Here is a 26,012-nt window from a genome sequence, read left to right on the forward strand (position 1 = left end):
GTTTTATTCACAGGTTACATTTGTTTGGACAGAGAGATCATACTCTGCTTTTACTTGGTAAGAGTTCAGTTTTGGGTTGATACATCTAACAGGAAAAGTATTTGGGTCTGAGCACATAATTTAGATAGAAATTGAGAATGAAAAAGTAGAATCACAACCTACTAAACACGAGATTTAAAATCCCCCAGAAGAATGTAGGTAACTATTTAAACTTGTAGTGATATTACTAAAACTTTTCTATTCCTATCAAAGTATTTAATATGGCTCTGGAATTACAGTGGTGAATATTTTCCTTAGTGTGCTGACAGGCTGCACCTAAATGAGGTTGTTTTGAAAACTTCTGGAATTCTGGAAAATATTTCTGTAGGGTGTAAAATCATAAATCCATCTTAGTGCTTTCAAAGAGAAAAGGAATATTTTATGAAGTACAATGTTGTTGGCTGTGCTGAATCTCATCACTTTGGCTTTTAGAAATTCTGCCTCCTTTAGTGAAACTTATTATATGAATAGAGGATGTTGCTTAACAAACAGAAAGAGGAAGGAAGGAAACTTCCTCAAGGAACAGTTTGAGCCCTTTAAAACTTAACACACAATAAAAATACTCCCTTTATTACCATTACCCACTTCAGCAGCAATTCAAAGTTCACAGCAATTCAGAGAAAAGGCCAAATTTCTTAAAGCAGAATCAAAGGCATTTGAGACTTCCTGAGATTACAGGGCCCAGACATAAATAAAAGCACTCAATAAAAATATTTCCCATCCCATTGTGTTTTAGAATTTTATAAATACCCGTGTAAAGGCTTAGCCACTCTCTCAACAGACAACTCAGTAGAATTTTAGATCATTTATCCCAAATGGTATGCACCAACCGAAAGTACTCACTGCTGGCCTACGGATTTGCATTTGTTTACCACGTTTTGTTTTAGGTTAAAGAAAAGGAAAAGAACACTTTTGTGAATCACTTGTATGAATTACGATCAAGCTCTTGGAAGAGTTCTAAAGAGTTCCGTTCTCTTGACTAATTAATCGCCATGGGACCTGCTGAAACAGGTACTGAGGGTGAAAGGATTGGTACAGATTCAGTAGACATGCATACAGCATGCACTGGACTCAGAACTGGGCTCTGAACGTCAACTCTATTTTCTCCTTTGCAAAAGTAGGTAGCAGGGGTGGTGGACTGGATGGGTTTTGAAGTACCTCACTGGTTCCCAACCCAGCTATGGACCAGAGCAATGAAAAAGACCCATCCAACTCAGAAATGACAAAATAAGACAGATCATTGTAAGTCAGAAGATATAAGTAGGTGCCCGGATAGCTAAATCTGTTATGGTTCCCTAAGGTGATTCTGATACTCAGCCGGGAAACAGAATCAGGAACCTTGTCGCTTCTGAAAATCATAAACAGTAGTGTTGCCTCGCATATGTACATATGTTCATGAAACAGAAATGTTATTACGTTAGAAGTTGGAAAATTCACACTTTAAATATACTAGGACTATTACTATTTTAAAAAGCTTTCCTAGAAAAGTACCTTTTATAAATGATTATGTAATGTAATTTTTCAACCCTAACTTTTCTTTCTAGGGCATTTACATTTTTCAATTTGCTTCAACTACACAAGTCATTACAGGGAAAAAAGGCGAAATAAACAACAACAAAAAAATTCCTACTGCCAATAAGAATTACAATTTATAAAATTAAGTAACATCTCTGCCAGACAGAACTCAGACTTAGGTGAGGAAGGGCCCAGCCTGTGTCAGGTGTTTTCCATGTACATAAAAGGACCTGGGGATAGACTGGATGACTGACAGATTCTAGGATGACTAGAAAGGTTTCCTTTCCCCAAGCATCACCTGCTTGACCACATCTGAGAATATTTTTAAAGAACTATTTAAGGAAAAGTCATTTTGAGCTTCTTCGGATGGAAATAACTTGGGTAACATATCATACTGCTTGAAACGCAGGCTAAGAGATTGATAACTGAACACCGACTATCACTGGAAACAATGGAGCCAGGCTCAGAAACCAGAGTCCAGGGCTCTCCGAGACAGTGGGACAGAGTAAAGGGGTGAAGAGGAGAGCTGGACACGGACACCTCTGCAACCTTGCTGAGCGCTATGTCTACCTCTCTGTGCCTCTACTGGGACAGTGACTCGCAGCACCTCCTGACCAAGTTTCTGTATTCCATTTTTTTAAATTTTTTTTTTTATTGAAGTGTAGTTGATTTACAATGTTAGTTTCAGGTGTACAGCAAAGTGATTCAGTTTTACATATAGATACATATTTTTTTTCAGATTCTTTTCCATTATATGTTATTATGAGAAATTGAATATAGTTCCCTGTGCTCTACAGTAGGTCCTTGTTGTTTGTCTATTTTATAGTAAAACAGTAATGTGTACATGTTAATCCCAAACCCCATTTTTATGGCGACCTACTCAGTTGGCGGAAAGTATGCCAAGTCACTCGACAGACCTAACACCGGTGATGTGTGACTTTGGGCAGGCAATCCAACCTCTCTGTGCTCAGCTTCCTCTTTTGTAAAATGAGGAAATTTGAAAGGGTTCTTGTGAAGGTTCAATGAGCTCACACTTGTAAAATGACTAGAAGATAACAGGTGCAGAGAAGGTGCTCGGGATGTGTTACAAACAGTGGGTCACAGCACTGTAGGTTGTTGTGTCCCACACCACACTTTGTGCAGATCCAGCCTCACAGGAATGCAAAGCAGCATGGAAATCCTGGAGTTTGAAAGAGCAAGAAGAAACCCTAGAAGTCATCTTTCTGTGCTAAGTGTTGCCCTGAATCTAACACACATTTTATGTAACCCATGTATAGGAAAAAATAAGCCATTATTTCCAGACTAAGAAACTGCCCACCAAAACTGGAACTTTCATCTTCTTTTGAAACCTACGGCCACCTGCCCACACTGGTGTGTTTCTGAGTCATCTGAATGTGCTGCAGTGGAGCTGCAACTGCTGCGCTAAGACCAGACTGAGGCTCTCTAGTCAGTCCACCACAGTCCCCACCACTCCCTACTGGCTTTAAGCCAGGTATGGGTTCCTACCGCATGGTTTTTAAAAGCAAGGATTTTGCCTTTTAATTAAAAAAAAAATAAACAAAAAATGAGCAAACATCACAGACTCTGTACCTATTTACTTATCAAAAATGGAAAAGCAGAATGTAAATCCTTAGAAGACACACGATTGTTCTTACATCTGGGCCACTTTAACCACTGACATTATTTGGCAACTGTAGGTATCTGTGTCTGTGATCCTTAATCTAGTCCAAGACCTCTTCTTTCACAAATAAGAAAAACGAGGAACCCAAAGAGTTTAAGTGACCGACTGAGGTCAAAAGTCTTATTGGTGGCAGAAGCCGTATCCACATGTAGGTCTTTTTTCCTCTTGTTCGTGTTTCCACTTATCTGTCCCCTTTTTTTCTTTCTAAATAAATGAGCTGAGGTGGGGTCAACTCATGTTCCATATAGAAAAGCAGAAACAAGAGGAAGTTGACCGGCTACAACGAAGCAGCACAGGGGCAGCTTTGGACACAAGAGGAGGCAATGAGTGATCTGTCGCCAGGGTTACCATTCTTTTAGCCAGCTTGCTTGTGTGGAAATATTTTGACAGATGAAGCTGAAGGACTGATGGCCTCTCATCCAGCTGCTCCATTTCATTCACACTTAATTGCCCCCATTCATCTCAAATCATGAACGTTTTTCCCTAACATGCTTCCTAACTACTTAAGTAAATGCAGTGGTGAACTGGGTGATGAGAATATACCACATGACACAGAAGAAACCTCCAAGCCCCTAGAGAAAATGAGCTGGAGAAAGAAACAGCAGGAGGAAAACAGAAGATGATTTTCCTGATTCAGGCGCCTCTAAAGACAGTCTTTTGGGGTCTTTTATTTCCCCCTAACGAGATGAGTCTGTCCTAGGCATCAGGTATGCCACTTTCCCTCCATCTAATGATACTATTTCTCTTAGTCACAGGCTTGTCTCTCTCACAGAAGAAATGTCGGGCACGAACGTTATATGGCTTAATAATTTATCTCAGTTTCCTTTCACTTAGTTTTTGGATTTTGAGACAATGACTTTGTGAGCTGGGAAGTTCAGATTGTGTCCACTCCCAACCCTGCCATCAAATTATCCCACAGATAACTGCTCAGTTTTATTCCATGGATCTCACTTAGGCAAGTCTGTGATTTATTTCCAGTTCTCCCACTCGGCATTTGCCAGAATTGAAATAGGTTTCTTTCAGACTCATCCTTAAAAACGAGCAAGATAATATCTACTTTAGAGGCTGCTGGAATGAACCAATGAGATCCATTCGGTGTAAGCACTTTGAGAACCATAAAGCACTAAACATATGTGTCCTGACAGTCAGATGTTGTATTAAAATACTGGGGGATACAGGGTGTTCTGAGAAAAGCAGGCTGTGGGGACCTTTGAGTTCATCTGAAGAGACAACAGAGACTAAAGACAAGGGAAAGGATTGTTGAAAAAAAGACCTAGGCAGGAGGCAGGGTCTCCAGGGAGCAGTGTGGCAGCTTTGGTGGCATCTTCCTTCGTGTTCCCAAGACTCGTGTAAACTGCTCTTTTGGCTCCCATCATATTGTTGCAGATACTCAATAATCTGCCTTTCTCCCCAGTTTCCAGCATCCTACAAACTAAGCTTTCCAGGAAAAGGCCTCTGCCAGGTGGGCATCTCTGTATCTCCAGCACTTAGCTTGGTGTCTGGTAGGTACTGCCAGCCTGCTAAGTTAATGTGCTGTTTAGTTGACAGACAGAATAATGCTCCCTCACCAAGAAGTCCACATCCTAACCCCTGAAACCTGTCAATACATTTGTTACCTTACCTTCTAGTGCAGAAGAGACTTTGCAGATGTGATTAGATTAAACATCTTGAGATGGGGAGATTCTCCTGGATATGTGGATGGGCCCAATGTAATCACAGGGTCCATCTAAGAGGGAGGGAGGAAGGTCAAACTCAGAAAAGGAGAAATGACAATGGAACCAGAGTTTGGAGCGATGTACTTTGAAGATGGAGGAGAGGGCCAAAAGGCAAAGAATGCTTGAATCTGGAAAAGGCAAGGAAATAATTCTGTCCTGAAGCCTCCAGAAAGAATGTAGCCCTGCCAGAACTGTGACTTTAGACTTTTGACCTCCATAATTATTTTTAAAAGATAAAAATAAAATAAAATAAAATAAAATAAAATAAAATAAAATAAAATAAAATAAAATAAAATAAAATAAATTATTGTGGTGTTCAGCCATTAAGTTTGTTACAGCAGCAATACAAAACTAATACATTTAGGTCCAAAAGTAAATGAATAATTATCATTTAAATGAATGGATGAAAAAATGAATGAATGGATGAATGAATGGAGAGAGCTCTAGGTAGACAGTGGGAAGGCCTCTCTTTAGGTCCCAGCTTAGATGATAACTAGCTGGGTAACTTGGCCCTATCATTTAATTTCTCCAGAATTTCTCCGCATAAAGACTTGTGGCCATGGAGTCAAACCAACCAGAGTTTGAATCCCTTCTAAGCCACTCTAGGCTGCATCTTCAAGCAAGTACTCACCTCTGGGAGCCTGGGTCCCCATCTGTAAGACAAGGACAGGACTTCCTGCCCAGAGGTGTTGTGAAGACTGAATGAGCTACAGTCTAGTCACATTCAATGGGACTGAGCCAGGCCAATTTGAAATTGCGGTCACATAATGCTATTAACGTGACTGCATGCCCAAACCTTGAAATCATGCAAATTCTCCAAATGAAAAAGGAATCAAGAACTTCACAGTGGCAAAGTTGGTGAACTGTAAACCACTGATGGCCATGGGGCAGGTCTGATTTGCTGCTGAACAAAAATACCTACTGATCTTTGAGAGAGTCCATGTGGAATTATGCAATCTCTAAATTATACAAGTAACCAACTATGCGAAGTCTTCAGGAACAGGATCCTTCAACAAACTAGGACCACCATTTAATGCATGCAGAGCAAGTAGCATGGGCGAAGAACACAGAAAGCTATTACTCTGCTGTTATTATGCTAACTCAATGATAAAAGCCTCAGAACAAATACTTTCATGATGGAAAATGAAACCCACACCAGCTTTCCCAAGGGCCTAAGCTTTCTTTGCATGGGCTTCTGGCTCCTGCTGGAGAAATCTTATAGTTGGAAAATTTGAATCAGGTGTGCTAATAAGCCTCCGTATTATGAAGCAATAAATTTCCTAGCTCTTGCCCGAAACAAAGAATTTGGCTTGAGGGAAGTGTTAACTATGCCGTCCACCAGTATCACCATGTATATCTTGCATGACCTATTTTGCTACTATTAGCCAGATTTAGAATACTAGAATGTGTGAGATGACAAGGACCTTCCTGGGACTCAGTGCCACCTCTCTGTTTCCTTTCTTGAATCCCCAGAGGACAAAGTTGTGCCTAGTACATACTAGAAACTCAATAAATACCTGTTGAATGGATAAATGACCTTTATGGGTCATGTAACACATATTCTTCTCCCATTTTCCAGATAATGAGCCTGAGGCCCACTAGAGTAATGGCTGAAAAATCCCTTCATCGTAACACTAATTCAAGTTAATAATTGCTTCCTTCCTACAAGGAAGAGCGGATTTCCCAAATCCAACAGACAAGTTTACTAAGAGGAAATAGTTTTAAAACACATTTTAAAAAGTATATCTGTTTTTCTAAAAGTTTCCAGCTTCACAAAACAAATTCTGATGATAAGTGTCTATACCACAGATTCGGCTAATAAATGGTGAAGGGATTAGTAAAGAATGATTAACATAAAATAAGAACCTGGATGAAACAGAGCTGCACTGAGGAGATTGGAAAAAGCATAGGAGTGATGCTAAATTATTTATTTCTAATTGAAGCCTACTGTTACCTGTGAAGGGGAACAGATCACTTATATTTCAGGTTCACAGGACTATTTTAGGCTAAACCAAACCACCTAATGCAGAATCAAGTCCAATTTTTCACTTAATACTTCAATTTTCCACCAAAGCAGATATAATACCTTGGAAAAATTCAGGGCCAGAAGGACTTAAATCCTTATCCTAACTGTAGGCAACCACGTATCAGGAAAACCTGGGCATGCATGCATTCCCTAGGTAAAGACCAGCCCTCAAGAAGAATCTGAACACTTTCCCTAGAAATGGATTTTAGTGGTTTTTCTACTGTTTTTATGGAGCTCACTTGAATCTCCTCTGAGGTCGTTGAAGTCGACTCCTTATATTGTTTTCATTGGCGATGGAGAACAGTGGTCCCCATGGTCATGCCATGCTCTCTGTATATGTCTCAAGAGTCAACTATTTAGGACACAGACTCCTTTAAGACAAACTCTGCCTAGATCGCTTATCTTCATATGATATTGTGGCTTTTACTAGATTTCTCTCAGTCTTTGTCATCACAAGTTGGGTTGCAGAGGCCAGAACCTGTGAATTCAGGGAAGCTGGTGTGAAATTATCTTGACCAGCCAGGTTCCTATGCTTGCTTTCCCAAACCCACTTGCTTTTTAGCAAAACCCTAGGGCTCCCAATGATCACCTTAAGTCTCGGCCTATTTCCCTGCCTTCTTTAGATTTTTAAAGCTCTCTTGGCAGAGTTGAGCAATAGATACTGGGTGTCTATTTGTGATTTTAAGTTATTTTTAAAAATGGAAGTACCATCAGTTATAATGTGTCAATTTCTGGTGTACAGCACAATGTCCCAGTCATGACAGGATTAAGTGATTTTCAATGAAAGTCCTCTATCGGTTGAGATTGAGTGCCTGTGCTTTCTGTTCCCGGAGCCTTCTCAGCTGTGTGATCAGCTCGGATCAGGTTCAGATTAGATGCCCTGCTTCCCAGTCTGGCCCCTTTGCTAGTTTCAAACCACAGTGGGATAAGGGCTCTCAGAAGATGGCAACTTGTTACTGCGCTGACCACTGACTCTCCTTGGACTTCTTTAGATTCTGCATCACCTGAGGCACCAGGTCACACCAAGGAGGACAGCACACAGACATAACCTTGGCCAGCTCTTTCGCGTACCCTCAGTCTCACCATCAAACTTGTCAGTCACCGTGAGTTTCTTACTCTCCATGAACCTGCCATGTGCATTCATACCCCTGCCCCTTTGCCTAGGCTTCCCCTCTGCCTGGAGTGTTCTTCCTCTTGTTCTCCACTCATCAGGCTTAAATGTCAGACCTCTGGGAAGAATTCCTTACCTCCCCCATCAGGATGACCCGCTCTGTCTGCTGTGTTGCAGGAGAATACTGTAGATCCCTCTCTTCTAGCCCAGACCAGAGTACTCTAATACATCCACAGGTCTTTCTGTATCACTATATGCTTATTTTTTGCACCTTCCTACAATCAAATCTAAGATTCCTTTGACAGTCCAAGTTCAAGGAATGAATGAGTTAAATAATCATGTACAGGATTCCTCAAATAAGTGATATATGAGCTCCCAGCACTGGGGTCTGATCATCCTTGTTTATGGATCTCTGGGTTAGGGAGGACGGAGTTAGAGAAGCACCAGAAAAACAAGCCAACCGGCACCCAGCCAAGAACAAGAAACATAATGTACCTGATAGACCATTATATTAACAGTTTCTTCTTTTTTCTGTTCTGGAGGTCCTTGACTCTGCAATAGATTTCGTACTGTTTCTTCCATCCTGAAAAACAATAAAAAAAAATAATTTCTTCAAGGAATGTTTCCTATTAACGCGGGTCTCTTTCAGGTCGTAGAAATCATTGTTTAGTGTATATTTCCTAAGCTTAAACCTGGAAATCTCTTTTCTCTCCTCTGTCCTGTATCCTTTCTATTAAGAATCTGTCATGAATTCCTTTACAATCATTCTGTAGAATGGCTCTGGGTTCTCGATCTCTCTCTTTACCATTCAGGTCTGTATCCTTGGCCTCCTCCATCTGTCAGGCAAACAGCTCCCAACATCCTTCGTCACTTTCACAGCACACATTTTTGACACAATGCCATCACAGCAATCTTCCTGAGATACCACTTTGATTTTTTAAAATCAATTTTCAAGGTCGACAAATCCTACATGAATGCATTTTCACCATTAATATACTGTTAACGTCTTTCCATGGTGGTCTTTTTATGTCAGCACACAAAGATCCACTTTGTTTCAACTACTTCCTAATACTCCATGATGTGAATGCACCATAAATTATTTAACCATTCCTCTGCCGATGGAATTTAAATTACTTCAAAAATTTTGCAAATTCAATTAATAAAATCTTTGCAAATACATCTCCATGCTCATTTATGAGTATGTCTACAGGTCTTATTCCAACATATATAGTATGCTATAATCCCATTTTGTTTTAACTACCCACTTCAAATCCTTCCTCCCCTCCTCTTCATGACCCAGAAGTAAAGAGTAAAACACACACACCCATCCCATTTCCAGACATTGTCTCATGCTGGTACTCCTTAGATTGCAAACATCCTTTCATCTTCTCATGTACCGTCATCCATTTTTCAACATCCACCTCAAATTTTACTTCCTAAGAGACTTCTTTATTGGTCCCTCACTTCTTTGAGTTCTTATAGCCCTCTACTTAAATCATTCATCCTATCACTTAAAGACTCTCCACTTCAATGCTCAAAGATTTCATGTCTGCAGGCTTTATCTTCTGAAGTAAATGACAACATTTGGTGGAGAACCATGTCATATATTTCTTATGCGCTCTCCCCAATTATGGATAAAGTAGGTACTCAGTAGACATTATTATAACAATTTATTATTAATTCATTTAAAAATATTAAGTGTTTACTCTATAATAGAGATTGACTGTGTATATTCAAACTGTGCTGAAATGGTCTTGTCCTTGGGATTCATTCAGGAGGATTCATGGACCAGATCTCTGAGAACAGGCGGCCTGAACTAACACACTGAACTCAGTGCTCTCATGCCCAGAAACTGAGTTGGTTGTCTCTTCAAGTCCCATCCTGAGGCATGTATGTTAGTGACTCAGCATGATACTAGTTTAAGAGAGCTGGGGCAGGGGAAAGCAGGCTGATCCAGCATCTCTCTCTCACTCCAGCTTCTAGCAAGGCAATGATGGGTTCTAGGAAGTCTGTGAATTTCTGAAAATGGCAACCAAGTAACCAAGATGGTGGGGTTCAGAATGCCAGCTTTCTCATATGGCTTATCACTTCTTACCAGCAGGGTGAAGAAACTGCAGATGAACTGGGCCAATCCAAACCTAGATTATAATTGGGGAAATTCTGCTATCATAGAGGACAGTACCAGAATTCTTCCAGGATTTCGAGAAGATGGTAAACAGTGATTATGAGTGCACAGAGAATGATTTGTGACCACACATTTATCCAAGCGATCTCTTTGTGCATCCAGCCAGGAAAGCAAAATCTGTTCCCTGTATTTTCACAAATCATATGTTATTAGTGATAATAAAATTAAATAGTACTTTTAACTTGTCAAAGAACTCTTTTATCTATTGATCATTATAATGTATTTTAAAAATATCATTATATCTCTGATACCACAGAGATAAATGGGAAAGCTGAGGCCCAAAAATGTTAAATGGCTGGCTTATGGGATCATGGCTAGTTGGATGGTGAGTTAGGATGAAACCATTTTTAGGACTATAAACATAGCATCCTCTTTCTTCCAGGCCCTATTTACACTCAGGGAAATAATTTTAAACAAAGAGTCTTAACTCCTAATTAGGAGTTAACTTTGTGAACACTTACTGGATGCTAAACCCAAGAAAGCAACAATATTATTTCTGACCTGGGAAGAGCTTAAGATCGGGTAGAAGAGACAAAGTAAGTTAATGTGAAAAGAATAGATGGGATGAAGTGCAAATTCTGAAATAGTGAGGGATAAGAGCCAAATTCTAATACTTTATTTCATTTTTTATAAACAGAGACAATCTCTTGAATGGTAGTGGATTTCCCATGATATTTGCTAAATCTCTCATAAAAAGGAAAAGTAATGATAATGATAATAACTTGCCCAAGATACTCAGCTTGTATATAACACATCAGCAGCTAGCCTCTCGTTTCCTAAATATTAGTCTGCTTTCTTCCTACCTTAGCACAGAGGCTGGAAGCTGTTCTTGTTTCAATCCTTACTTCACTCATTTATAAACATTTGCCTTAAATACATCCCACGAGTTAGAACTTACTTAAAATAGAATCTTGTCTTTGTTATCAATAAATTAAAACACAATTCTGTCTCAGTTCATATCTTGCTGACTTTTCTCTTCTGTATAATTAAAAGGTCTACCCACAAGTTGCTGGATCCAAAAGAAAAACATCTATTCACCTTTCCCCCGTTCTTCTTGTCTTTGTAGTTTAAAAAAAAGAAAAAGAAAAACGAGGGGGTGGACAGGAAGTTGTTAAAACAGAATCTCAGGCAGCCTAGATCCACAGTAATACTGTGAACACTTTTCTGGCACAACTTTGTGACTAATTAAACCAATTACATTTTCAAGCTACAGCTTGGAACAGAGTTGCAGGGACCCAACCCAACTCTTGGTAAAAAATTAAGTTGTCTCCTTTTTTCATAACCTTTATGAATCTGGTCACAGAGAAAATATTTTCAACCTGATAAGAATATGCCATTATTTATTCTCTAATGACATCTTCTTTTTTTAAATTCTCATTTAGCAAAGTCTCTATTTATTTTCCCGAAAATCAAAGACTGTGAAGCATCATCCATTGTACTTTGATGCCCAATGACATTTTACTCGTTTTATTATTTTGATGGCTGATGTGTGAGGGACTGCATTACTAGTCTGTACACAGAGTAATTCCACCATCTGTTTCCCAAACGTGACTGAAAATAAGCCAATTCCTTTCTCCAGGTCAGGCCTGGGCAGAGATCTTTTTTTTTTCTTTTTTTAAAGTTGCTGATTGGTGCAATTTATTGTTAAAAACTGACCTCAATCAACGTCTTCTAGTTTTTTTTTTTTTCCCCTTTGCCTGACCTGAGATTAAATCCTTTCTTCCTCTAAATACCAATCAAGTAGCTGCCATAACTAAAAATTACATAGGCCAAAATTATACTTAGTGAGATGTGATAAATTCTAATGTATGTTAAATGAACTATTTGTAAAAAGTTAAGTCCAACACAAATCAGAAAAAAGACCTCAAATTCATATACAAATACTGTATTTTAGGTAACACAGATATAAATGTCAGAATTTCATTTAATTATAAATATGTTTTATGTTTTAAGATACAGATCATTTAATTAATAAAGTTTTACTATAGTATTTCCTCTAGGGGAAGAAAAAACAAAGCTTTTGCTTAAAGGAGGTACTCATTTAAAGTTAGAAAAATAGGACATTAGGTAAGAACATATGAGAAGAATAATAATTCAAAACCACACAAGAGGAGGATTAGTGAGGCTTTGACACAAAATTTTCTCCCTGTGCCTAGGGGTCCACCTTCATCACAGACCCCCTTTTAAAGTGCAGATGACTGGGGAGAGGGTCTCCCTACATCACAAAGGAAGATCCTTCTGGAAGTAAATGTTCAAAGATGATAGTTTTCTGAATCCTTTCTTGGGAGGAAGTTACCTAATTATTCAGGGTCGGATGATGTCAGGAGTTTCTTCACAGTCAGAGAATATGATTTGGGCCCCGAAGAACTTGACTCATTCAGTAACAAAAGTACTATCAGAAAACATGATCCCAGGGCACACGGGGAGCTGTTTATTCTAACATCAGGTAAAGGGAAGTGGACTCTTCCACATTCCTTCCTTCCTCCCCTAGTCTAGCCCTCTAGTTTGCCTAATGACACTCCAGGGACTGATCAGAACACTAGACTGAAGTGTTCTTTGGTGACTCCTATGATCAGATATTCATTCAGCTTAGCGTGTTATTTTTGAATGAAATAGAACGAAATGAACACATAACAAGAAGATACTCTCTCCAGCTCAAACTAGTCTCTGATGAGGCTTTCAGCTGAACCCAATCTTATTTTTGTTTTGAAGAAATATTTTAACATTTGTCTTGGCCGATTAATCACATAAAATAATAATAAAATTAGTAATGCAATTACCCAATATTCCCTCATATTTTTTTAATGGGAGAGGCTGCAAGACCATCACCTAGCCACTTCTGCTAAAAGTGCGTGCCATGTCCTCTTTTGTTCACCTACACTGTGAAGTTTGTGGACAGCTGCGGCTGTGATTTGCAAATTGCCTCTCCTTGTGTTTTGCTGCATTTGACTCCTGATCGGCTCACTTTGAGAACTAGGGTTGATTGAAGCAAGGGTACTGCCATGATCAAATTTCTTGTAAAGACAAGAAGAAGGGGACTGGGGTTCAAATAGAAAGAAGACAGAGGGGTCTGAGTCACTGCAGCACCTCTCCTTCACCTGGAGAAATCATGGCAATGACCTCATATGGGGAGCAGTACTCATCCTGCAAGGTCAACAGCCGTAGTAAGTACAGCCATCCTTCCCACATATGCTGGGAAAAAAGAGAAACACTTGAAAGTCTTTCACTGGGTGCCTATTAACAGTTGTAGCACATCCCTGGGATATTCAGAAAAAGTATAATTCATTTTTTTTTGTATATAGCCAAACTAGTCTTTTTCTCAAGCCCAACATTAACATTCTTCCAAAATCCTAGTTCAATGCTAGACTTCGCTAACGTGATGGACTTCAAAATGAATTGTTAAATCCATTGAGAAACAAGTGTCCGTCAGCAGGATTATATAAACAGCTTTGTTGTTGCCAGAGAACAGGTTCTTGCCCTTGCACAGGAAAGAATTCAAGAGCGAGCCACAGTAGTGACAGCAAGTTTATTTAGAGAGATACACACTCCATAGACAGAGTGTGTCCATCTCACTCAGCAGGGAGAACGGTTTAGGAAATACACACTCCATAGGCAGAATGCAGGCCATCTCAAAAGGTGAGAGGGAGAGAAGCCGAGACGTAAGTGTGTGTTTAGTTTAAAGTAAAATTAGAGACACATTACACAGACAGAAAGCAGGCCATCTCAGAGGGCAAGAGAGAGAGCGATCGTGAAGTGTGGAGTTGTTAGTTTTTATGGGCTCAATAATTTCATATGATAATGAGTAGGATTAGTCCAAATATGCTGGGGAAGGGATGCGGATTTCCAGGAATTGGGACTCCCTTCCACCACTTTTTGGCCTTTCCTGGTCAGCCTAGGAACTGTCATGGTGCCTGTGGGTGTACAATGAGGCTCAAGGTCTACTGGAAGTCAAATCCTCTGCAATCTTGGTTCTAACCAGTTTGTCTTGTTCTCAATTCCTGTGTCGTTCCTTCAGTGGTTGTGCCCTGCCCCCTCCCGCCTGTCCCAGTGTTATAGGCATACCTCGGCATTATTGTGGGTTCAGTTCTAGACCATGGCAATAAAGTGAATACTGCAATAAAAAAGTCACACAAATGGCTTCCTATTGCATATAAAAGTCATGTTTATACTACACAGTAGTCTGTTAAATGTAGAATTATGTCTAAAAACATAATGTACATACCTTAATTAAAAATAATTTATTGCTAAAAAAGCTATCATCTGACAATGCAGGGTTGCTCTAAACCTTCAATTTGTAAAAAATGTAGCATCTGGGAAGTACAACAGAAAAAAGCACAATAAAACAAAGTGTACCTGTATATATTTCTTACATTGGAATACTATTCAGCAATCAAAAGGAATAAGCGGATTCATGTAATGATATGCAAGAAGCTTGAAACATTACACTGTGTGAAAGAAGCCACACACAGGCTAAATTCTGCATGATTCCATTTACATGTAACTTTACTACAGGAAAAATTAATTTATGATGAAAAATTTAAGAACAGTGATTGCCATGGAGGGCAGGGGAGGGCAGGGATTGCCTGATAAGGGACACAAAGAACTTCCTGGGATAACAGTAATGGTTTGTATCTCCCCAGGGCTTTGAATTGCACGGCTGTATGCATTTGTTGGAATTCATCCATTTAAGATTTATGAATTTCATTATGTATAAATTTTATCTTGAAAGGGTAAAAAAGCACCATAAACAATACGGAACTTTAATTAACAATATACATACTCAAGTATGTACATAATTTGGGGTGAAATGTCTTGATGCCTGAAATTTACACTGAAATGCATCAACAACTGGATTAATGGATGGAGAGAGAGAGATAGCCAGATACGCAGTGAAGCAAGTATAGTAAATGTGAGTGGTAGAATCTGACTGGTGGGTATTTAGTGTTCACTGTAAAATTCATTCAACTTGTCATATATTAAAAGTTTTTATAATAAATTCTTGACAAAGTTTTGTGTGTTTTTAAATGTAGCCATTTATCTTTTGGATAAAAATGAAGAGAAGCAACTGCTTTTCTGCCGTAGATGTTTCTAGGAATATGCAGGTCTGGTTGGGTGGATCATAATCTTTATAGAGTAAGGAGACTTGGGTGTGGTGTCATCTTACATCTGGAGAGAAGTCACTTGCCAACAGATTTGCTGCTAGCCCTTCTGGCTCAGTGTCTGAAGGTCTCAAGGCTGTTCCTGGTCTGTTCGTTCTGTTTGGTCAGAGCCTGGCTGTGTGTGTGGCATTCAGACTGACCTCACCTTAGCATCCGTTCACTATACAGTTCTGATACTTGGTCACCACCTCCACAGGGGATGCTGAGCTGACAGATTGTTTCCAGACACTTCTGCAAGAGTGCCCTGGACCTACCATAGGAGACCTTAAAGTAGGCCCACTGGGTCTCCAGGCAGCCTCTTAAATAGCACAGAATCTGAAGGAAGCCTGGAAAGGTAAAATCCAGGGCCTGTTTTATGCCTGAGCATAATGGACCACCAAGTCTTTGGATGGTCTCCTTTCCCTAAGGAGCAGTCCTCCCTTTGTGCTTTCTTTCCACTCTGAGCTCTTTCTTGTCACAGCCTTATAGCATCTTATTAATGCTCTCTGAGTTCCTTGAGGTCAGTGACTGACTTGTTCATTTTCTCTAACAACTAAACATAGCTAGTATTACTGAGTGGGTATTCAATAAATTCTTTTTTGAGGGAATGAATGAATCCAGTAGTACTTGTCACTCATTCATTTCTTGTCAGATCTATATGTAGATCTAAATGGTCAGAGAGAAGTCGTAACAAGTAAGAGGTACCAGCAAGACTAGAGGGGCTAAGTCTTAAGCTGTGACACTTGGGGCTAAGATGTAAGGCTTGTGGTTATTAGTACAACAAACAAACTACCTCCCAGAAATAACTCCCTACTCTTTTTTTTTTTTTTTGGCCACATTGAATATGCAATCTATGGTCACATGCTTCATCTGAAACTAATTAGCTTAGATGGTTCGAATACTATCCTAATGAGGTCAGGGTTCTAGATTCAATTTCTAGCCTGGACACACTTTACCACCATTAGATTTCCAGCAGACTGGAGCCCAGTGCGCTACTGGTAAGAGAGAAATGATGGGAGAATTATCTTAATGAAGAACATATTTTGCATGACCTCCCATGTCGTTTGCTTTTAAACTTCTGTTTCCCATTCTAATTCCATTGCTTTCCTCAACACCCATCCTACCTCCCATTTTAATTGCAGTGCAAAGCTTTCCTCAAGTTTGGGAGTGAAAAGAAAGGCTGACTTGTTTTCAGTTTCAAGAGAAAACCGTTCATGTGGAAACTTTACTGGTTTAGAACTGGACTCTGCCCAACTGCACCAACTTGTTTCCTAAGCAAATGAGAGTTTCTTCCCTGAACAGCTAGCGCATCTAAGCATGTAAGCAGGGGCAATCCCCAGGTCGGCCATGACTTTGAAGTTCTTAACCCAATCTCTGCTTATCCCGGCTCCAATAGTTAGGGATAGTAAATCTACAGCGACGATAACTAAAAACTGCATTGAAACTGAAACTCACTCTGGATAAATGTTGGAGGGCTGGGATTTCTTACTTCTTTCCGAGATGATATATATTTTTAATTCAGCAGCAACTTTGCAAGAATAATACCGTTGCCCAGAAACCACAGTGCTCTAATTCACTCATGGGGATGCAACACCATTCATAAACAGATCGAAAGGTGCTGGTCTAATTTGAATTACTGCATCATATTCACTCCAGGGCCATCTGTTTGTGAGCAGAAAGTGACATAAATTTTCTCACAGGCAAGCTGTGCTGATCCCACGTCGGGAGCTCACTGCATGTGAGAGGTGGATTTGGAGAGGGCAGGCGTGCAGAGATATGCATTCAGGGGAAAATTTCCACATGGAGTCAAAGGGAATCCCCTGAATGTTAACGAGCGAATATCAAGTGTTTTTGCACAACAGTGGCAGAATACAAAATTGCATTTATAGATTCATGTGTTTTTATAGAGTTCACACTCATCCAGACACAGAGAGAGAGGGGATCCCACCTGTGTCAGCAGATGCCAGAAAGAAGTACATCTCACTAGCTTTCCCTGTCCTGAAGGCAGGATTCGCACTGTATCCCAAGAATCCACAAGAGGTCTACAGGATGGGTTACTCCCTCAATGGAGCTGAGTTTTTAATTAACGCAAGAATTATTAATTAATATGATTATCAGGTTTCACTAATACAAAATAATTAACAGTTAATATAATCACCCATGTCCAATTCATAAGCTTGCCTCCTTAACTACTAAATGTACTCTTATAATGTGTCCTAATAGAATTCTTCAAAATAGTAGATTTCCCCAAATAAATCCAGATTTAGTTCTTTTTTTCAATTTTGTTTTCTTGAGTAGCCTGAAGCACAAATGTTCTTTGAATCTTATACTGCTCAAAAAGGACTTTGAATTGCCAAAACAATTACTTTTAATATAAATGTATTTTGGCGGGATGGATCTTTATAACTCAATATTCAAAGGTGAGGGAAACTTTGAACATAACAGACAATTCTATTTATTATTGGCCCTCAATGTTTAATCTTATTGGCTGCTGATGATAGGAATAAAAATAGTTTATTTAATATGTCATGAGAATACACATTCAATTTTAATTAGAGGCTGTTCTGTTTTAGAAAATTAATGTAACTGCTTGGAGCCTCATTTTCCCCATTTCTTAAAAAGATAACTTTACCATTTTACCTTGGTCAAGAAAAAATAAAATGTGGGCTGATCCATCAAGATTTCTTTCTTATTTTGCAACATGCTTTTGAAAGCTTAAATCTAGCAATGTAAGGATGTCAGGTAGTCAAAATGAAGTTCAACTATGTTTCAGGTAAGTTATCATTTTCTCCACTGTTGTAACTGGCTCCTCACCAGATGCTTATAACCCCCTAGAATATACCAAAACGACCACAATCTATTCTGTCATGCTTCAAGATCTGCTTGGGATTTTGACCCAGAAAAAAATTAAGAATTGAATGAAATGATTAGACTTGATTCTCATTGGAAAACTTGAATTTGATTCTCATTTTCCACCTCTTAAAGGGTTTTTTTTTTTGGACCTTGACAAGTTTTTAGCCATTAAAGCTTAGAGAGGTCAAACCAAGAGTACACTGGATCTGAATAATGCCCAAGGCAGCACAGTCAGTTAGTCTGTCCTTTTTTTTTTTTTTTTTTTTTTTTTGTGGGAATGTTAGAGAAGGAAGAGCAGGAAAATATAACTGACCATATCTGGGATCAAATTATAGTGTTAAATTTTGGGGCAAGAAGATGCAATAGTGGCAAAGAGATATTTTAAAAATACATGACACTGGCCTCTGGAGCCTCATGGATGCCACAAGGCATTCTTCAATGGGCCTGTTCTTTAACTCACATGCTTCTTATGATATCTGAGCCATAATATTTCAGAGAAATAGAGGCTTCTCCTAATGAAGCAGATAGTAATGTAAACTATAGCACATCCAGAAAAGTGGTGTTACCAAATCCTCTCCTAGCCTTGACTCTTGTGGCCACAGTAAAGTCAGTGTATGTACAGGAGGCCCCTGCACTCCCTAAAGTGGTATACAGGTAGGTCTTCCTACAAGCTATGTAACTTTGCACAAATCTCCTACCTTTTCTAGGACTCAGGTTCCTTATCTGTGAAATGGGTATATCATGTCAGTCCTACTTACCCCCAAGAGATGTTATGAAGAAGCAATGAGACAAAAATATTGGTACTTGTTTGTTTTATGGCTTCAACAAACTTTCAGAAGTCAAGGCCCTGTGAAATGTAGATCTTTTGGTGGTGATGTAAGGACAGAAAATAAGATTTCTTGGGAACATGAGCCAATCAAGTTAGCACTCGATAGAGGCACCTGCCATCTTTGCCTTTTTTTCAGAAAGTAGAGAAGAGGTACAGAATGTCTCTCCAATTTTCAGACAATAACTGGTCTGGAGGATAACCTACTCTATTAGTCATGATAGGATAGGTTATGCTGCAGTACAACCCCAACATCCCAGTGACTTAAGAAATGACTGCATTTCTTGTTTACACAAGGTCTGGGTACCTCGGCAGCCAGCTGTCCTGTATGAATAGGGTGCCTCTATGTCCTGGTTTCCTAGGACAGTCTAGTTTATGTCTGCTGTCCTGGCATGATTATTAATAGCACACTTTTCACTCCAACATTGTCCTGGTTGGATGATAAATATTATGATCCTCCTGTAAATGGAATAATTCCAATATTCAGGATACCTCCCCCTCTCAACATGAGGCCTTCAGCACTTCTGTGAAAAAAGAAACTGGAGAACACTGTAGGAATTTTTATCTATTTCATTCCAGAATTCACTTCAATTTAAAGGCCACTGGCCAGAACTTGTTCTGGCCCAACTAACTGCTAGGGTAAATCTAGTTTTCTGAGGACCCAGGACAGAGAAGAGAACCTTGACATTGATGCTAATATAATGTTTTCTACATCTGCATTGTCATAATTGAAGACATATATGGAACTAATCCTCAGTGATTACCTGCCCTCCCTGTCTGACTGTACACAGTCATCTCTAGGTGACTGAGTTCCGAAACTCAAGAAAGGCAAGCAGGTGTTAGTCCTGTTGGCCTTTCCCCATTGGGTATTACTTACCTCCCTCTGCTGGGTGTCTGAGTTGTCACTATTGAGGCCCTTCTCTCATGTCCCAGCTACATATTGTCACCTTTCTTTCACTCATGCCAAACTGACTGCCAGCCTACACACACGGTCTCTCGGATCTCTCTGAATTGTCCACAAATGTAATCCTTCTGATGGAGAATCTTCAAACCAACGTCTTCAAAGTCTGCACTGCTTTGAAGAACATGCTAACAAGCTTTCAGCATGACAGTTGATAAACATGTTTTTGATGCAGCCTATTATACGGTAACTATCAATAAACATGGAAAAGCAGCCTGTACTTCCACAAAACTTTCAAAACCTTCCAAGTTGCATTGTTGAGGAAAACAGAAGAGATGGTTTCTAGGTGGTGTTAAACAGAGGGAGGCATTTCCTATTCCTCTACTATTCACCCAACAGTTGTTTCAAATACCATCACGACTCAAGATACCGTAGTAACTGGCATGCTTGATCCCTTAGAAACTTTGAAGTGTAGAAACTTGTCAAGATTTAACAGGTAAAAGTGAAAACTAGGGGAAAAAAGGAGTCAATTTCAAATCTGCTTTTACATTAGAGTAAAAACAAAAAAGGAAACATCAGAGTAATATGCCTTACACTGTGATGTCACGAAAGTGTATTTTGTCAATCATCATAATCATCTGGTATTTGGATAGAGATGTTCCTGCCAATTACCATAAGAAAAAGGAGATTCCTTCTCTTTCCTCCTTGCCTACCCAAATATCATGCATCTATCAAGCTCTAGCTTAAATCCCATCTCCTGTTTTCCTGATAACTGTGGCCTTAGTTCACCAAAAAGTATTTTCCCTGGTACATTGGAGGGAAATCACCAGGAGGGGTGCAAATAGGGGGAGAATCTCATTAAAGTTCATATTTCCAGGTCCACCTGAGACCAAGTGATCCAGAATCTCTGAGAGTGGAAGCCAAGAGTCTGTATGTTTATGAGCATATTCTTGTGCATTAACTTATGGGCATCTCTGTTATGTCCTCATGTCCTCCTAAAACACTTACTCATATACTACTTGGCACTGTTACATATCATAGAAACAATTTCACGTACAGGTTTTTTGGCTCTACAACTATTTTGTGAGCTAGCTAGGAGCCCCAGTGTGTATCTCAGGTCTTTTTCTCTTATCTCAGTGGGGTATCAATTTATCCTGGGTGGACAGAACAGCCCTACGTTGTGGAGTTATATGTTGAAAAGCTTCATCTGGAGCACAACCAATGCTGAGAATCAGAGGGAAAGCGTATTTAGACAAATCTAATTTTAATTCTGATGGTGGAAAACTTATAAACAACAACTCCTTCTGTAATATGAATAAATTATTCCCTCATTTACTCATTCATTCATTATCCAACCCCTCATTCATTTATCTATTTCTTTATCTGTTGAATGCATCCTATGTGCTTTGTGCTATATCCAGCAACTCGAATAAAGAAAAATGGTTCAGTTTGGGAGACAGGAAGACAGGAAGACAACAATTACCCTTCGTGTAAGAAGTGCCTGGAGAAGATGCCATGGGGTGGAGAGATCCAAGAGGCTAAGAGAGACTCTTTGGAGGTGCTGGCAGGTGCTGAATTTTTGGAAAGGAGTAGGATTGAGATTGATGGAAAAGGGATTTTCAAACTAATGATTCTGTTTACAAAATTTAAATTGCTTACTGCTTACTGTGAGTTTTCTTAATGAGAAATATGTTTTAAGTGTGTGCATACTAGTCCGTATGTCTCTTGAATATAAGTGCATTCTATTTTGGTATTGTACAGGTGTTGGCATTTTCATCAAATGCAAAGCATTTTATATTGCTGTTCACCAGACAAGTTAAGCCTCTTCCAACTGAATCACATCCATTTAAAGTTATATTCACTGTTTCATGGAAGTTTATTAAATATATTTCAAGCAATGTCAACCAGAGCCTCTAGGCAATGCTCTCCCAGTTGGTAGATATTCCTAAATGGAGCACTGGTCCCAGTATGTTCTATGTACATGTGTATTTATTCCCCACAATTTGGGATGTTCAGATTTCCTCCAGTATTTAGAGTGTCCTTCATTAAAAAATTTTTTTTTTAATTTTTTAAATTGAAGTATAGTCAATTTACAATGTTGTGTTAATTTCTGATGTATAGCATAGTGATTTAGTTATACATTTACATATATATTCCTTTTTCATATTCTTCTTATTAAGGTAACTGTAAGATATGAATGAAGTTCCCTGTGCTCTACAGCAGGACCTTGTTGGGAGTGTGTCCTTCTTGACGTTAGATTCTATGAGAAAATAAAGAATAACCACATCAGAATATCTGTTGCTAAGAAATAACTAGTCTAATTAAACTAATACCAATAACTGCAAAATTCTCTAACCACAAGGTTAATATTAAATCAGAGTCTACTGTCTTCAAGTATTTCTTTATCGTGGAATTCAAGCTTTTACACAGCACCTTTATTGCACATTTCTGCCCAATGAAATAGATGTTGGAAACAGAGTGACTTTCGGTGAAATTAGTACCCCTTTATCCTTGAATTGTCAATACTACAGAAAGAAAGAAGGGAGGATACTTGGGGGAAAGGGCAGAGAACGTGTGACTTCAAAAAAGCAATTTTCTTTGATATGTAAATGCACCAGAGAACACAGCACAGTTTTCAGATTTATTGCAAAAGAAAAAAATAACAGACACTAAGTATTGATAAACACTCAAAATCTGCCAAGTGACAGGATTTTTTAAATGCAAATGATGAGTAGTAATATACTATGCTGATTGAATTGCTAGAAACGATCATGAAACATGCATAGATATATACAACGTTAACTGCTTTTTATCTTAAAGTTATGCTGCTTTAGGACTTTCAGCTCCATGGCCCGAAGTCCTTTCCCTCCTCTCTCCAAAAAACAACAACAAAAAAAACCAAAACAAACAAACAAACAAACCAAAAAATACACGAGAAACTGTGCAGATCTCTGCTTTATGTTCATCTTTGAGGGTTTATTGTAATACTGGTAAACTCTGTAGACCTATACTACACAAATGTCCAAAAGCGAGTAACAAGCAGCACATTTGACTTACTTCCAGTCATCCCTGCCTCCTCCAAATACAGAAGAAGAACACATTTAATTATAAAGTGCACAGACTGCTCCCAGATTGGAAAGGGGAGGGAAAGGGCCCATTCCACAGTAACCTGTTAGAATATGGGTCTCCTAGGACTTAATTATCCATCTCTTGTTAGGCCATAATAGGGGCTCTAAAATAATATTGAAGTTTTTCTACAGCCAAGAAATTGATTAGTGAAGTTGAGGAAATCAAATGTCAATGTTCTTCTTCTTCTGGGTGAGTATGAATGACAGCCACAGCCTGCAACATGGAGCTGTCATTACCCGACGGCAGTTATTAACTGTATAGAAGAGGGCATTTGTATCCACACTGATTGATGCTCATGTCTAGATTTTCTATTTAGATACACTGGATGATTATCACTCTGTGAAACACGTGGCTCTGGCTCTTGCTTTCACACTGTACTCTCTGGGGGCGGAAATTCAGTACATCCATGATCATCTCAAAGGCAATGCCATTTAGAAAACTTACAGATATGGCGGTCCAGTCCCTGAGCCCCTCTGCCATGGCTACTACTGGACCCCTGGATTCCATCCTCTCCCATCTCTTCCGGACCTTTGCTCTCATCCTGCCTCTTCGGCAGCTGTTCTCTCTCCCTCTCCCTCTCTCTCCATCACTATGAGCTCCTTTCTTTCAAAATCAGATGTCAAGTAAGTTAACATCAACTTTATCCCAGTGGAATCTTCCTTGGTCCCCACTCTCTTTTTGCAATATATTCCTCTTTTCTCTCCCCTCCTCATCACCTATATTAAGGAACAGTTTATATACATAAATGTTCTGTTTTCACATTTTGCCCATCAAATTAATCTCAACAACTACCTTTCACCCAACTTCTGCCCTGATGCCTATGCTCAGGGTAGTTTCTTATCATCAATAGATCTGAAATCACCACACTCAGTAATCTCATCTAGGTCTTTTGAGCTAAGCATTTGCCTACACTGGCCACTACTTCCCTCTTGAAGCTTTGCTCTCTTGCCCTCATGACTGCATTTTCCACATTCTCCTCCTTTCTATTTCCTCTGTTTCCTACTGTGTTCTCCCTTCTTCCATTGCCTAGTGGTAGACACACATCACAGCCAGGATCTCAGTCTTCCGTTCTTCTTCTCTTTACTTGCTCTACGTTTGTCTCTGTCTCTCTCTCCGGTCTCCTCCAGCAACTCCTTCGCTCCATATTTCCAAATCTAAATCTCCGAGCCCAGATCTGGCTGTCTGATAACCTACTGTACATGCTCAACTTGCTGTCCTGCCAGGACCTCACACTCAGCACACACACGATCACCAGTCATGTCCTCCCCAGACTCTTTGCCTTCTCCTGTCCTCCCTGTTGAGTCTGGTCCTGTCTGCTGGCCCTTGGCAGCCTTCCTGCCTCTCTTATTTTCCCTGATGGCTCAGGAGCAGAAAGGCTGGGAACTGCACCTTCTCAGACACCACTGCCAGCTGTCAGGATCTGCTAATGAGGTGCAATCACCATATTTTGAAGGCTGAAAAGAAGCGTATGTTTTCCTCCCCTGCCAACAGTGGTGGAGGCCACGTGGGCTCTGACAATGTCAAGTTCTGCCACAGATGACTGGACTTGCCCTCCCCTGCCTGTTACCCATCTCGGGACTGCAGGGTTGCTGTGACATTGGCAGTGGTCCACACAGTCTCTCCACCTTTGGCAGCAGCTACAAACTCCTAACTCTGGACCACACCTCAGCTTGAACTTGGCAGTTAGCAGAGGTCCCCCATGTTTGCTCCCTGAACCCTCCCTTTCGTTCCCACAGGCATTTACTCCTTGGATTAAATCCTCTGTGCTGCAGGTACTTTGACAGGTTTCTCTGCCTGACAGATACTGAGACCACCCCACCCCTCACCCCTCAGGATGAAAGGTCTGCAGCATCTTTCTGGACTCCTCCCTTTTCCCCCTCCAAGTCCAACCACTTTCCAAGCACCACCAACCTCTCCCTTTCAGTGCCCTCCTTTCATTGCTCTCTATATTATGTTGAAATGTCCCAATTAAACTGTAAAGCTTCAATAAGCCCGTGAGCACGTCTAATGTGTTTCATCTCCAAGACCAAGGAACAGACACTTTATTTTCACCTAAACATAATTCATCTATCCATCTACTCATCAGCCAAAAATTATTGGATCTTAACATTGCTGGGTGCAAAAAACACTAACATAAAAGATCCAGTCTCTACTGAAAAGGAACTTACTACTGGTTAATGGGGCAAGAACAAGTGTGTCAGCCCACACAATGACACACATTACATACCACAAGAGAGGTACATGTGCTGAGAGCAGAGAGGCGGGTCACCAGCAGTGGTTTTAAAGAACTGATACTGTAGGCTGAGGCAGGAAATGTCAGTGAGGATTAGCCAATGGAAAAACTTGAAAGAAGGATGCCCAGAAAGAGTGAACAGCTTGTGCAAAGGCACAAAAGAGCTTGGAATATCTGAGTTGCTCTAAGTGTCTGGAGTGGCTTAGGGACAGGAGCACAGAGAGCTGGGGAGAGAAGTAGGAGGTAAAAAGGAAACAGGAAGGAAAAATCAAGGAAAAAGGAAAAGACTAAAATTTGCTCTTGATTTTAGGAAAGTTCTGATGAAAGTAAAAGCAGTGGCCCCATGCCAACCAATAAAACCAGATAAACTCAGAGCTGCTGTCCAGCGGCAGGTGTATGGCAATGGGCCCAAGGCCTGGACCCACGCACAAGAGAGAGCTTGGTGTGTAAGCAGCAAAAATCACCATCACACATTGTCTCTTGATTTACAATACATTTTGGAATGTTGAAAAAACAGTCACAGGGGTACAAAAGGCTGATGAAAATAAAGAAGGTTCTATTTCTACCTGCTTTGGTAAACAGAAGCTCTTTAGCTGAACAGATGTGCATTTCACCACAACCTGATAGAAACAAATCTTCACAGGCCTTCTGTATTAAGAA

The 26,012-nt window shown here is 39.8% G+C and overlaps 1 protein-coding gene across 13 annotated transcripts in view; it reads right to left on the reverse strand.

Moving 5' to 3' along the window:
• The window catches only part of NCKAP5 (NCK associated protein 5), a 918,970-nt gene that overhangs the window by 287,432 nt on the left and 605,526 nt on the right, over positions 1 to 26,012 (reverse strand). For all 13 annotated transcript variants that reach the window (XM_064484702.1, XM_064484710.1, XM_064484704.1 and 10 more), the window contains one exon: positions 8,583 to 8,670. In XM_064484702.1, the coding sequence (XP_064340772.1) occupies positions 8,583 to 8,670 (88 nt within the window). The remainder of the gene's footprint in view (positions 1 to 8,582; positions 8,671 to 26,012) is intronic.

Source organism: Camelus dromedarius, chromosome 4 (genome assembly GCF_036321535.1).
Source record: "Camelus dromedarius isolate mCamDro1 chromosome 4, mCamDro1.pat, whole genome shotgun sequence".
Classification (NCBI taxonomy): domain Eukaryota; kingdom Metazoa; phylum Chordata; class Mammalia; order Artiodactyla; family Camelidae; genus Camelus; species Camelus dromedarius.